Source organism: Vidua macroura, chromosome 5 (genome assembly GCF_024509145.1).
Source record: "Vidua macroura isolate BioBank_ID:100142 chromosome 5, ASM2450914v1, whole genome shotgun sequence".
NCBI classification, from domain to species: Eukaryota; Metazoa; Chordata; class Aves; order Passeriformes; family Viduidae; genus Vidua; species Vidua macroura.
The window spans coordinates 15,830,043-15,845,709 of NC_071575.1; the positions used below are offsets into that span (position 1 = coordinate 15,830,043).

A 15,667-nucleotide genomic window follows, 5' to 3' on the forward strand; every position below is an offset into this window, starting at 1 on the left:
GCTAAAGAGCCACAGGAAAACATATTCTTAACAGTCTGAAGGAAACCTAGCTGCTGAATTAGACCCCATTCCACCCTTTAATCAAAAAGCATATAAGTAACTCATAATTAAAGAAAGTACTCATGTGAGTAAAATTATCCATAGGATTATGTGACTGCTGGATTAGACCATACATAAGACCATACATTAGACCATACATTTGCTAATCTACCAAACGTGTACAAAACCAATGTGTTTGATAACATGTTATATATTTACTACTACATATTTAACATTGAAAATTCAATCTAGATTATAATATAAAAACTATAAATTCTGTTTATAAAACAATTGGATATGGGCATCCTTAAATTGTGTGGAACTACTTTGAAACATACTACAAGATTCATGGGAAACATAATACAAACATTTGGGGTTTTTTGTTAGATACAACATGCAAAATAAAAATTTATCTTTAAATTTTGGTATTACTTCAAATTAAGACATAAGACAGAATAGATTTCCTATTGAATATCAAATGTAAAAGCAAGGAAAGGAAGTGGGTAACAGTACATTACAAAAGCAAAAAGGGTACAGTACCAGCAATCACAGTTATTTAATACTATTACAATAGAGAAAGAAGTAGGTTTAGAAACTTACCCTCATCTTTGCACATGCATCCTGTGTTGACTCGGTGCCTCTTAACTCTTTTACCAGCATAGAACCTAAATACTGGAACAAAAATCCACTGAACTTAGATTAACTGAAATTCCAGAACTGACAGACATCTGCAGAAATGCACAAAAAATGCTTTAAAAAAACCTAGAGGTAGCAATCAATTACTTAACATATTGCTTTAGCTCTTTTTCACTCTGCAGTTCTTTAAAATCATTTAAACTAATGTGTTAATCAACCCATGAAACAAGAATGCACAGCAACAAGTATATTGAATCAGCTGGAGTTCTTTGAAACAATATTTGAAAGTCTTCTAGCTTATCATTTTAGTTACTGAAACAATGAATAAATACTACAGATTCCATCTTAAAAAAATTGATTATAAAATGGATAATTTGCTTTTTTTAGCTGCCATCTGCCAAACTCCTATTGTTACGTGTGCAATCATGTGGATGAGAAGGCCAGTGGTGATCTTAACCTCAGTGTACTCAATCTGTAACTAATTTACGTGCAAAGAAAGCCTGATGTCAGCAAAGAGAGACAATAAATCTGTACTAAAACTAGCTTAAACCATTATTTCTTCCTAAGGAAAGGCTGACCCTGAACTATTATTTTGAAGCCCTTAGTGATCTGGAGGAGGCTGTGTGAGAGGAAGCAGCAGGGTGTTGCATCCTGGCTCAGCTCACTGAAAAGCACCGTGAGGATCCTCAGAGGAGCCTGCCCATCTCCAGGGGTAACAAGGCAGGCAGTGCCTCAGTGACACAGCCCCTCTCCCTCACTGTGTCACTTGTTGGCACACACAGTTTGAGCCCTCCTGCTCCCTGACAGCAGCCTCTGCTCCCTGAGGTCTCAGTACCCCCCTGCACCATGGTTGAAGGGTGCTGCTCCTCCAGGGATAGAGCAGGCTGCATCATCCCCGCCATTCCCACCTAGCAGCAAGGGGTCTTGTTTTGGCTACCTGTGCTGAACCAAAGCCACACCACGCTCTGCATTTCTCCTGTAGATGCCACAGGCATGCACACCTGTGGGTGTGCCTGTGCTCTTAGAGCTCTGTGCAAACGGGACCTTTCTGCATTTCTATATGATGTCACCTGCTAGTCTGGCTTAACTGAGCAGAAAGCACAGCAAGGCCCCTCTCACCTGCTCTTCCCCAGGCACAGAGAAGTCCCTCTCTATATTCTCACTTCAGCACAAGGCCATGGCTTCTCCTAAGGCTCCAGTTCTAAGTGAGCAACATGGGAGCTGAAGATAAGTCATGCCACTGTGACAATATGGTAAGTAGGCTGCAGGAGGAGGGAAAGCACTTTGGAAAGCACTTTCCAGAGGATGCTGCAACCCACCACTGCTGACCTGTCTCACTCTACCAGAATGTCTCCTCTTGGAAACAGCCTAAGCTGACCCAACCAGATGGTGAACCAGCTTCAGCTTAGACAAGAACCTATCAAAAAGAACTTCAGTTACAGATGAACGCAAGCTGGAACTGAGCACAGACTGTACTGGTTCAGTTCTCTGGTCTCCTGACCTAAACTGAGATATTTTCTTTAAAGTCTTCAGTTTACACTGTGTACGGCAGGAGTCCCTGACCTACAAGAAAATGCATAAATATTTCAATGTAGACAGTAGCCAACACAGCAATTAGTGAGAAACATTTTACAGGGCATTATAAATGGGCCAGTGAGCAACACTAACACTACCAGATAAGCACTAGCATAAAGGAATGAATGAAGGGCATTCCTAGAGGACTGCAGATGTGAAAGATTCATAGACTGAGCAGCTGTGAGTCCAGCTGGGGGCTCACTGGTGATGTGAATAGGGCTTTGGGCATTAATTTGATGGGACAGTTTGATGTTGCCCTTGAAAAAAACCCAACATATTTAAAGCAAGCTCTGAAATTAGAAGAGTAAACAAAACCATATTGAACTTAACTGTATTTTTCTCTGAATCCTGCTGTCTGACACATTTGGAATTTTTAGCCTTCTCTGGGCAGGTTGCAATTAATGTCTTCAGTTTTTTGGTTGGTTGGATGGATGGTTGGGTGTTTTTTGTTTTGCTTTGGGGGTTGTTTGGCTTTTTTCTCTCATTTTTTTAGAGACTACAGTAAAACAAATTGGTTTTTCCTTGAAAGCTACTAGTTGGTCAGGCACCACAATAAAAAAGCAGTGCTTTTTGCTAACGGCAGAAGAGGAAGAAAGAGAAGAGAAGAGAAGGAGAGCACCTGTCCCATCTGCACAGCAGCAAAAAGCTTCAGCTGAAGGCATTCAGAAATGCTTCCCAAGGTGGACTGTGGAATAGACACACAAATCACAGCAGTACCATCCAATTTAGTTGTCAGAAAAATCTGAAACTCTTGGAAGAAATTTTGCTTCCTTTTGAATTTCTGTGCTTTTGGAAACAGTCCTTCTCAAACACCCAGGGCATGTGGGAACATCCAACTGATTGATGTGGCATAGAGTAAAAGCTACCCCAATTATAACTTACAAGCCAGGGTTTTACTCTATAAAGCTGAGGTCAATACACCTCAAGGAACTGAAACAAAGGGGTGACACATGGTCCTTCGGAAAGTAAGTTCTTTCCTTAATCACCACTAACTTGGATTTTCCTGGTCATTCCAACTTAATTTCTTTAATGATCCATCTTCCAATCTACTACAAAGGTTACATTAGATTATGAATGCAAAAAGAGAAAAGGCACTTGAGATGAACATGTTCACTTCACTGAAAACTATGAAAAATATTTCAAGAACTGGAAGTGGCTAACCTTCCTTTTCAATCTGAAGTGAGCAAGGAGGTTTTGAACAGTAGGAGAACAAGACTGAGAGCAGGTGAGATGGTCCTTGACCATATTGCTGAGGAAGGCAGAGGTTCTAGTTACTGTCCAAGGATGATCACTGCATGCATTGCAATTTTTAACCCCATGAGGGTCTGATGGAAGATACAGATGTGCTCCAGAAAGACAAGTCTGCAACATTCCTTCTGCCCCTCCTCAGTGGGAGCCAGGCTCTGTCTCTTACCTGCATTTAGTCTCTAATTCCTACCTTCCCAGATATGCTTTAAATCTGGTCCAGCAACCTCCAACTGTTCCCCAAAATGTAGCAGTATTTAGCAAGCAGAGCATTATCCTAAAAAAAGATCCAAGGCCCTTCAAGTGAGGAGGACCTCAACCCCACATCCTGGACCACAGTTAACCCCCAACTATCATCCTAAAGTCACTGCACCTACTGAGCCCCTTTCCTTTGTACATAAGCCAGCCATAAGGTGGCCACCTCCAGAGAGGACACACAGTAGGCTGGCAGGCACCTTCAGCAGCTTCAGCAATGCTTTCCAGCAAAGTCAAAAGGGGAAATGCAAGCATTTAAAAAGGTGGGCTGAGGTATGTCTTCAGCTTCCCAGAAGCTCCAATCCCCCTCACCCTGTTGACAGGGAACTCAAGATTTCAGAAAACTGTTTTTCATTAAAAAAAAAAAATAAAGCCTTCCAATGACTTTCTGTACCACAGGAAACCTTTCTCTCCTCCACAAACATTTATAACAGCCAGAGAAGACTAATTCTCTTTAGCTGTAGAGGGAAGCTCCATTTCTCCAGGGATGGGAAGTGGTAACTGCCTGCAGCCACACGGAGGTAAAAATAAGTATGCCCTGCCCTGATGGAACTGACTGCTACTGGTAGTTCAAGTAGCCATCAGGCTGGGAGAGGTCTGAATGTTCCCTTGTTCCACAGATGCAAAACACTCGGGACCCTCACCTCCTTTTTCTCTATTTCCTTTCCCCAAAACACCTGTATAAAGTTCGGGTGAGGCAACACTTTAATTGCTGTGCACACAGCATTAAGGTAGGTATGAGGATCCCATATTATGTCTTATTATTCTTTCATAACTACTAGATAGGGATTGGTAAGAGATGAAAACTAGGTGCTTGCTCTCACTGTCACTTCAACACTTAGCCACTTACTCTTTCTCTAACACTAATGCCACATGGACTGCAATGTATCACACATAGCAAAAAAGTACTGCGCATCCTTGTTTCTCATTTATTACAACTACAGTATTTCAGAAGTAATGACCTGTCTCTTTAAAAGTGAATGAAAAAATATTATAAATTAAAGTAAAACACAACAGCCTATCAAAATCCAAGTTTAATATATCTACCCCAAATCAAACCACTAAATTTATCAACACTTACAAATGCTTTATAATCACATGACTGGAAGATGAGTTTCTCTGGATGATGTTGCCAATATTGTACAGGCGTTGATGCTGTGGCTTCATTTGGAGGTCGCAAGGTAATTGAAGGCTCTCCCCAGTCTCCTGTCTGAAAATCACAGTTGTTCAAGATGTAAGAGTATGTGCAGGAAAATTCACTATAAAGTAGCCCTCCACTGTTGTGCTCAGTTAACAAGGATTTATTTTCTACACATAGAGCCACGTTACTAAAATAAGGAAACACAACTCCTACAGCATTTTTCATTATTTAATTTATAATCCAAAATCATCTACTGTAGTGTTTAATGAGGCTTTAATTAAATCTCTTTGCTTTGAGAATAAAATCATTAGGCACCGGAAATGTTCCTTAAAAATAAGTGTTTACAATACATATATGAGGATGAGAGCACTTGAAAAATCATGAGATGCACAAAAATGCCTTTCACAAATTCTGCTATGTGTTTATGTGATTTTCTGCAGAGTTAATACTCCTTCCATTATCCGGCACATATAACCAATAACTAACTTTCCTAAATAGCTAAATAACAGAGACTTTGCTTTGATCTGAAGACTTATTATACATTCTTCAAACACACGAGGCATTCTTTAATCCCTTTACGAATATTTACTTTGATCACCTTCTCTTGATGCCTCATTGTGGAGGTACTAACATTGCCCTTCCACATTCATCATTCTCATTGATAGAAGAGATTGCCTTTCTGAGCTGTCATCTCCCCTCTTTCCTCAAAGCCCTCAGAGAACACAGGTAGGAGTGCAGGTTGCTGCCAAATCCCTTCGCAGCACACTTTTCTTCCCTCCGAAAGAGCCAATGCAGGCATCATTGCAGGAATGTCCCCAGCCTGGCAGTGCTGGTCTGGGTCTCACTTGCCATTGTGTATTTTTGGTCATGGCTCCATAGGACCTTAACTGACCCGTCCTTAGGGGCTCCTTCTACCTTGTAGGTCCATGCATCAGCTCACTTTAACTGAAAATGACCCATGCATGGACTTCTCCTCTTCCTAAGCCCTATTCCCTCTGCCATCACTCTCACTTCTCTCCTATCCTTTCTGGTCTGGACTGCCTCTCAAATCCACTCTTCTCGCAACTCTGTCTTTTTGCAATTACACTTGTCCTTCCTGATTCTCCTTCTTCTCCTGCCCATTCTCTCAAACTATTTTACCCTTTCCTATATGATTATTTCAGTTTGGATTATGCTACTTCTTTCTTTACCTGCACTTATCTCTGTGTATTTTCTATGTATGTCATATTGTTAAAATGTATGTTGAAACTAACATGAAATTGTCATCAGCATTTCACACAGAACATGGCTAGAAGTTTAGACTTTTATAGCAAAAAGAAGTTAAGCATCAAAAACACATGAAAAAAATCTTATCAAATACATTCAAAGTCTTGCAATCTATCACATCTTACTAATTAAGTCAGGACAGAGTAAACAGAACAAGTACATCATTTCCATGTGTCACAAAATAACAAAATGACACGCATTTACACAGCTCTGCAATGAAAAGCAAGAGATAAATCTGGAAACATCAACATTACCCTGCCAATATGACAACTTCAAGCAAGAGAACATCATAAAACAAATCGGCCCTAGTTAGTTACTGTTGGCACCATTAGCAAATCTACCAATTACACAGTACTGTAATTTCTGTTTTGCCTAGTTAAGTTGCCTATATGCCATGGATATGCCTTCAGCATCAGATTTGAAAGGAAAACAGCAGGAGCAATTGCTCCAATTTTTGGCAGTTTGTATCCACAAAAGTGAATCCTTCTGGCCCCTAATGCATAAAAACTTTCTATCTTATTTAATCTGAAGGGGGAATCTGATTTCTTTACGAGGCAGCTCTTCTCATAAAATAAGATTTCCATCATATTACAAGGGGCAAGGATCTGCATCCTTATTAGTGGAGTCTGTCTTTCACAACAAGAGAAGATGGATTGCACCTATCACAAATTCTCACAGTGTGCTCAGCTGCCTCTTATCAACTGTTCAAGGCCACAGCTAACAGACCATATGATTTAGTTCTTCTTTTCCCTCTAATAAAAACACACTCCTGCATGTTCTGCGTAAGGAAGCAGAGCTCAGGAGGTACATCCTGGCCATTTAGCAAAAGGTTCCTATGTGGACAGGGAGTAAATTCAGGACAGAAAAGCTACAGAAGTACATCTTTTGACCACCGGTTTCTCTACCAAGGAAGCACAGGGATGGCCATGAGGCAGGACCAGAACTCCTACTGAACAAGTGACCAGGGGTACTGCTCCAAACCCTTCTGTGGCTTTCCTCACATGCAGGAAAGGGATAGCACTGGCAAATTAAGCAGGGTACATAAGGAGTAAAGTGAGTACATAATTTTACAGTTTGTTTCCCTTTTGCACATTAAGTATGAAAAGCACAGAGAATTGCATTACTGTCTGTAAATAAAGGGCAGAAAAAGGGGAACAATGATTACCTCTTGTTTTGGCTCAATTTGATAAAGAAATGAGAAATAATCTTCAACCAGGCTAATAAACTTGTGTATGAGACACTTAGAGTGGGACTGTGTGAAGACCATGCTTGTATCCATTGAATGCTCTATAAATAAAATCATCTTACTACCTACTCCTTTTAAATTAGACAAAACAGAATTGCCAAGACTGCTACATATATCTCTAGGATGTTCTACACATGCAATAGAGCTGAGGTTAGGGGAATGCAGACATACAGGATTTCTGCTGTTCCTGACAGACCACTGCCCCTGGAGGCCTTTCATGTACTTCTATGTGTCTTGTAGAGGGAGCAGCTACTAAGAAAAGTGCATAAAACTAAACAAATAGATATAGGTTATTATGATAATGGAGAAGATATTATACATAGTCAAAAGTTTATTTTATAGCTGTATCACTTGTGTTTTTTTAATATTTAGCAGAAGTGGCTCCCGGTTTCCTTTCGTTTCTTTCCAAACTGCTTAGACTTTTAAACAGTACTACTGTTAGTATTCACAACCTATTTAGATTGATCTGTAACAGGGTAGTCTCCAAAGCCCAGATCCATGAACATGTTTAGAATATTACATATTCCCCATGCAATTTCCTTTTTTTTTTTTTTTTTTTTTTTTAGGGAAGAAACGCTTTTAAACAAGATTTAGAAAGCTAAATACATTCACAAATCTGTGTCTAAAAATCTCACCACGAGGAAAGGGACTTCTCAGCTGGCTGGCTCTAGTCAGGTACTGAAATTCTGAGATTTAGGATGTGATGATGACAGCTAACATCAGGTAAAATACAAAGTAGGACCATCTTTGACCTGAAGAGGACTTGAAATCACAAGGCTCAAGCCAGGGTGGAAAAATATTAACTACTAGCAGTCCTAAATCTGGGGAGTTGATGTGGAACAATTTACGGGTGATATATTGAGATTCAGGTCCTTCATAAGCACCTAATACACTTTTCAAGCAGTGCAGAAACGTTAATAAATTGCTGTGCAAGACCAACTATAATGTTTGATTTAAGTTTTAAAAATAGATATGATAGGATAAGGATTTTCTGGTTTGAATATTTAATTTGCAATTATAAGAAATAATCAAACATTTAAGCTTATGTATTTTTTATGACACAATATACGGATGGAGATATTTATCTCTCTGATGAAGTAGAAAGGCAAGAGATAATTTCTTCCTCATCTAAGTTTACAGCTCATCAGACAGCTGTGCAATTTATCACATGGTTTTTCTGTACTGCCTGCAGTTTAGTATTTTAACCTCCCTATGACTTTAACCAGCACCTTTCCTCTCTTCGGCCTCAGCTAACTTGAAAAAGAAGATTTTTTTGCTCTGCATTTTGCAGATAAAGAATTTATAATCAGAAAATGGTCTCAAGGCAGGTGCCAGAGTTGTAAGGATTCAATCCTTTTGCAATGACAACTTTTAATAGCCTTAGAGACCAATACCTTGTGCTCTTGCAGTGTTTCCTAGCCCCAAAAATGGGCAAATATGCACTTCTTAGTGCTCTAGAAAGGGCTGGATGCTAGATATCAAATGAGCTAGAGAAGCAGACTACAGCCATTATTTTCTCTATATTTTTTTCTACAATTACTGCACATTTTCCTATCTCATCCATTCTCTGAGAAGTGTATTTGACTCATATTAAAGGCACCTGGATGCAGACATAGTTGCAGATAAGAAGTAACCTCAATCAATCTGCTATAAAAATCTAACACCTCCCTTGTCTTTTTATAAAAATGTCATGTTAAAAAGCCTCCATGCTAAAAGGAAGAAAAAGCCAAGAAGGCCTGGTTTTGAGTGGTTTGAATGTAGTTATTTTTAACAAGGACCACATCTTATAAGTTTTCACCTGTTAAGCCTCATGCCTGGTTATGGTAACGTGTATTAGTCACCATGACAACAACAAATTGGAGCACACATGGATACCACAGTTCTGGCTGAAAAATTTATAATTTTTTTCCTGCAAAAATTTTAAATGTTCTGCAGATCAGTCAAATCCTCATTATTTGCTTGTGTTTTAATTCCTAGAGGAAGACAATTTTTTTAGCTCCTAAAATGTCTGGCTTTGAAATAATGGAAATAGTTTCATGGTGTACTTCAGATTTAAAATACTTCTGATGCTCGATGGGCAAAATGACCCCTCTCTGGCTGAAATGTTCCAAGGAGGCATGACAGAATGAGGAGAAAGCTACAGCTGCTCTCAAATACTCTGCCGAACAACTGGCTGCCGTCCTTACCACACTGCAGTATGGATCACCAGGCTTGCTCTCACGTGCACAGCACTCATGACTGCCACTGAAGTGACAGAACTCCAACTCCTCCAAAGTGCCTCTGCAAAGGCAGTGTGCAACCTCAGCTGGGCAAAGCCTACGGACCGACACAGAGAGGGCAGCACGACACACTGCGGGGGCGAAACTGTGCAAACCGAGCTGTTTACACGGTTTCCCGCTTTGGAAGAGGGAGCGAACAGAAACACGAGGAACAGAATTCAAAGCTCCCCCTGGGCGAGACGGCTGCTGGCGGTGCCCCCGTCCTGCACACCACGGAGCCGACACACGCTAACCACACGGCACGACACACGGATGCGCGCACACACGGTCCCCGCACACGGCCGACAAGGTACGGACTGCTCTCGTCATCTCAGCGACATGACACCCCGAGATAACACCACGGCAACAGACTGTACATCCATAGAGTGACAACATAGCCATTCATCGCTGTATCTTACATTATGAACCTGATGAATCGATGAGAAAGGATATCCTGCATTCTGGTTGGTCCAGATCTCACAGACCGAAGACTGCTAATATAAACAGAAAACTGTATCTCATCTTGTAAATAGTAATGCACTGCAACTGCCAAAAGGCAAGAATAATTAGGAAAAGGCTTGCAATAATACTAAAGAAGGAAGTAAAACAGTTGTAAAAAGTAATTATTTTATTTATTTGCTGACAAAATATTTTTGGACTGACTGAAAAGAAACATAGCTTATTCAGAGACTTTAGAAGACCTTTCAGACTATGAGTACAAGAAAACAATTTTGTCAGAAATGCTCATGATGTAGAGATAAAGTTATGCAAGCATAAATAGAAACTGCCTAGAGCAGAAGAAATATTGGTTACTTTCAGTTTTTGGCAAGGAAGAAGTTTGAAGTCAACATCCCAAGTAAGTTTTGAGACTTAAATCTCTCTCTGTTGGAGACATTCACAGGGAGAAAGGAAGGGAAAAATCTGGCAACACAATCAACAGGAAAAATACATTTTCTTTATAAAAATTACCAGAAATGAATGCATTGCAATTTAGTGAAACAGCTGCCCACCATCTCCTTTCAACAATAGTTTCTTTGCATACTAAGATATAGATAATATTACCTTTGGTATTGACCATGACCCCAATGCGTAAACGAAAGGTTTCAGCCTACCCTCTACATTATCATACAGAGAATCTGTAGTAGCAAAGCAAACATATTGTAGCATCTCTAGCAAAAGCAGCAGAACTAGGCAAGCACAGCATTCACCAGCATCTTTTATATATTTCCTTGTTTGGACAATCATCAATAAAGCATCTGTGGCACCTCAGCAAAAGCTAAGACAACATTTTACAGTAGCCAGGCAACTAAAACAAAGCATCAGACATAGGATCTGCCCACGCTATCTTCAGCAGGCAGCAACAAAAGGCAATAAACAGACATGAAAAATGCAACTGCAGCATCCAGAAGAGATAGCAATTAATATATCAGTAATTTAACAAGAACGTGCATTGCTGGTTTTTGTCAGCAGCAGCAGGGATTTAGCACTAATGCTCAAATCAACCCGAAGAAGTGCAAGTTTTCTTAAAATATGACTCTTGCTCTTACCTTTTGTGGCCTGCACCCTGGCTGATGACAGAACAAGTTACCACTTCTATATACTGTCAGGGAAGCCTGGCATCCTCTGGACTGACTACAGAGTGCTGCCAGACAGCCTGGTGGCTGTCTTATGTTGTTAATTGTCCCTTATTTCCTTCATCATCTGAAATGCATGAGCACACATCCCTTCCTCCAGCTTCAGTAGTTTTAAAACTTTCACATATGTGGTTAATTCCACCTCCCTCATCTTGAAGTTCTTTGCTTCTCTTTCCTGATATGCAGGGCTCTACATTTTGATACATTAGCTAATTAAAACTTTGACTTTTTTTCAGTCTTCTACCTCATCCCCTGCAACTTGCCACAAACTAGTCCTCCTCTATGTGATGAACACATAGTCTCAGTGCAAGGCCAGCAGCAAAACACTGCTGCAGCTTCTTCTGCTGTGCCATCCTTTGGACATTGCACTAGTGGTTACCAGTGACCTTTTACTGTGTATGCCAAGAAAACTGACTTCTGGATGTTCTGGCCATACCCATTGCTGTGATGCCTATATCTGTTTGCTTGAGGTGGGGAAGATTCCTGAATAGGAATCCGTGGCAGAAGATTGTGCCTCTGCTTTTCAAGAGAAGAGCACAGAGAAGGCATTTCCATGCTGGTGCAGCATGCCCAAACATCTGGTAATCAAGGTAGTCAAGAAAGCCGACGGCACTGCTATTTGTACACCCTGAGGTACTGAAAGCAGGAAGGGATGCAGCAGGATGCTGCATGCTGGCAGATGTTTTATTTCTCCCCAGCACTGGCAAGGGGTTGCCATGATGCTGCCACATCATCCAGTCACTTCTCATCATCATGATATTCTTGAGACAAAAGTGCGTGCTTACATCCTGCCCCTCCTGAGGACTTGCCTTTAGGGACTGGCATGGGGCCTCAGCCAGCTCAGTCCTTCGGCTGCCCTGGTGCTAACTCAGGGACAGGTAACCCTGCAGCAGTGTGTGCCCAGGCTTTGAGTTGCTTCATTTAAAAAGAGGGCAGTGAATTAATCCTCTCTTACACATGTCAATGGTACTCATCCTGTCCCTCCCTCCCCAGCCCATCTTTTCCCAAATGGAAGCACACACATTTTGGGTGCAAGTCTCTGCTTCAAGAACTGTTCAAGTGAACTTCCCTCAACAAAAATATTTACCTCCAGAATTACAGTTTTGAAGGATTTAGGCTTAAGTGAAACCATCTTTAAATACAATCAACAATAAATCAAGCAGACCAGCAGACCTTTTCCTTGCACCATTGTAGAAGTATTTAGCATTTACTATATACATAGTTTATATCTTCAAAGTACTTAGAATTTTCAATGAATTATGAAATACCCAGAAGAAGTACCTAAAGTTGCATGTCCCTGTGGTGGAGAGGAAGGAACCAAGGCAAGGAAAAAGGTTAAGTGATTATCTAAGGACAAAAAATAGGCAGTAGAAGGAAGAATGCAGATTAGGCTTCAAACACTCACAATTTTCAGCTCCCAAAACATATGCTCTCAAAAAAAACTCTAAGGAATTCAATCTGTGCATAAACTTCCACCACAATAAACACAAATACACTTGGGCACCCAATACCACTGACACAGAGGTTCTGTGAAAGAGTGTAACGAAGAACATTTTCCTAAGTAATATGGTGAAGAAGAGCAAAAAAATAGCATCGTCTATTGTCTGATTAGTATCAAAGATGCCGTTATCTTAATACTTCCCAAAAGATAAATGCTTATGAGTAATGTCACAGCAATGTTTGCTATCATATCCTTTTTGTGGTGTCCCATGCATAAAAGGCTTCCCTGTCTAGTCACAGTGGAACACAACTCTGACAGGCAGGAGGGGCAAAGGAAGGGTGAAAAGAATTACCCAGGGAAAATGTTAGGCTTCCTCCTTATAGACTAGGAAAACATGGCTGATAATCTGAAGAAAGAAAGTAACTGTAAGACTGATCATAGAAATCATATGCTTTCTAAGGAGGGGAAAGTAGCAGAAAAGAATGCCTGGACAGCTCAAACAGGAGCAGCAGGAGCCGGATGGAAGGCAGTCCAGATGTATTTATTACAGCTCAATGAGTTTCACTCAATGGCATATTAGGAGATGTTAAAGATTTACTTAAATTAGGAGTAATTATCCTTGAAAAATCACAGAAGATACTAAAGGACCAAAGAATGGCTAAAAGAGTATTTAAGATGGGAGAAAAGGAAGGTTCAGAAGGTTACAGCCAGCCTAACTGCAGGGACCAGTAAGTGACTAGAAATGTTTAAAAATCCAGTCACCACCCTGTGGTTCTCATGACCTTCTGACACCACTCCTGGCCATCTGAAATAAACACTCAGGAATAGATGTATGCATGTGTATATTTGTATCTATGCATACATTATTGAGAATAACAAAGAAGAAATGTAATATTGCCTGCCATGTGCTACCAAGACAGTTTCTATGTGCCAAGAAAAATTCAAGATGTTCACAATGAGGTCCTTCAGTCTGAATCATCTCAGATCAAATTTCCTTCCTGTGTTGGAAAACTGGCCGATTAAACCAGCAGCAGCAAGGAGAAGTACAGCAAGACTTGGACACTGTGTGACTCCTGATGCAGCATGTTTCGAGAATGATTATTGGTATTTAAGCACAAATGGACTGAACATGTTGAGGCAATCTGCAGGGACCTGCTCCATGCTGTGGCTTGGAGGAGTGCCAGTGCTCTCTAAGGAGGATCCAGAAGTGAGGGACTCCTCAGAATGGGGTAAGAACTGAAAACAGGTCTGATGAACTACAGATCAGTCAGATGAAATTTAGTAGGATTACACAGAAAAATAAAATAGCAAATAAAGTGAAGCAAAGTAATTTAGGCTGGGGGAGGTAAAAAAAAATCTGAAAGTTTCAGTATACTTCAAATTAGATAGAGCAGTCTTTCAAAAGAATAAGAATATAAATCACAGGATAATTCATGCTGCAAGGAAGCTCAGGAAAGCTCCACTCCAACTCTAGCTCAAGGCAGGAGCAGCTGTGAGATGAGACCAGATTTCTCAGGGCTTCATCCTGTCAGGTCTTGAAAAGCTCAAGGACAGAGATTGGACAGACTCTGTGAACAACCTGTCCCCCTGCTTGCCAGTCCAGATGGGGAGAAAGTTCCTTGTGGCATCCAGAGTCCCTCTTTCAGTCTTAGTACCCACAGCTACATCTTCTCCAGCCAGCCCTGGTTGTTCAGACTCTCCTCAGATGGCAACTGCTTCAGCTCCCAACCATCTCAGTGACCCTTTACTGAATTTCCTTCTCCCATATAAAAAACCTCAGGTATTTAATAAAAGTAGATGCTGCATCCCTGAATGTTCTCAAAGCTCTGGGGAGAGCTTGCCTTACTAGCAGAAATTACTGCAAATTCTCCTTCCAAAAAAAAATCTTCAGAGATGAAGAGTGAAATTTGAAATTTGTATTTCTTTTAGAAAAGCAGAAACTTGAAATACCACTTTTTATTAGAAGAATTACACGCTTTGCAGCGGCATATTTCTTCTGCTGCTCCTGAAAATACTTTACATGAAAATTTCCAGACAACAACGAGGCCCCTTGGACTGGCTCTCTTGCAGGCAAGAAGTGGGTGATAGGCGTGAGCTCCTTCTCATTGACAATACCCTTTCTGCTGGTGCTGCCAGCTTCCAGTGTACCTCAGCCTCTTAGCCTTGCAGAGAGGATACAAACTTCTGGACAAACACCAATGAAGTTTATGAGACTATAGGTATCTACTTTTCTTCAAAAAAATACCCCCAAACAACAAAAATGTTCTTTCAGAAAAGCACCCCAAACTTAAGCACAGCCTTTTTCCAGCAGATCAAAAATGCAAATGTTAGGTATTAAAATTCAGTTTTCATAAAATCTTTTAAATGTAGACCTTCTAGTTCACATGACTGCGTGTGAAAAACAGTAAATTAATAAAGAACATTTGTCCTTTTCTTGGTGTGGTATTTACGGCTGAAGTTTGGATCATTAATACTGAATATAGAAGCAGCTTCCTTAATTCCATTTGCTGAAGCAGTTTGTAGGTATGATCCACCTCACATGAATTCAGTTCTAATATATTAGCTTCTGTAACATTCTTGAAAAAATTCTCTCTCTCTATTCAGGCAGAAATTAAGAAGACTTCTTATAATGTCTTTATCAGTTTACTTGTCCATTGCTCAGAGAAGAGTTGGATAACCCCATCCATGGAAGTGTTCAAGGCCATGTTGGATGGACTTTGAGAAACCTGCTCTAGTTGGAGGTGTCCCTGCTCAGAGCAGGGAGGTTGGAACTAGATGACCCAACTCAATGATTCTATGAAATACACAGTTCTAATGGGATCTATGGATGAAAATGAGCTGAAATGTACAGATCAAGATACAGCCATCTATGGTGTTTGCATCTATGTGAATTACAAATACAACTGCCAGCAATACATTTAGTTAAGCATT

General features: G+C 40.4%; 1 protein-coding gene across 5 annotated transcripts in view; it reads right to left on the reverse strand.

The window, feature by feature from the left end:
• The window catches only part of ANKS1B (ankyrin repeat and sterile alpha motif domain containing 1B), a 396,726-nt gene that overhangs the window by 23,098 nt on the left and 357,961 nt on the right, over positions 1 to 15,667 (reverse strand). For 2 of the 5 annotated variants that reach the window (XM_053977912.1, XM_053977914.1), the window contains 3 exons: positions 10,081 to 10,152; positions 4,832 to 4,960; positions 640 to 711 (listed from right to left, as the gene is read on the reverse strand). In XM_053977912.1, the coding sequence (XP_053833887.1) occupies positions 640 to 711; positions 4,832 to 4,960; positions 10,081 to 10,152 (273 nt within the window). Of the gene's footprint in view, positions 1 to 639; positions 712 to 4,831; positions 4,961 to 10,080; positions 10,156 to 15,667 lie in introns of all 5 variants that reach the window. The other 3 variants (XM_053977910.1, XM_053977913.1, XM_053977915.1) reach the window with 2 other exon arrangements.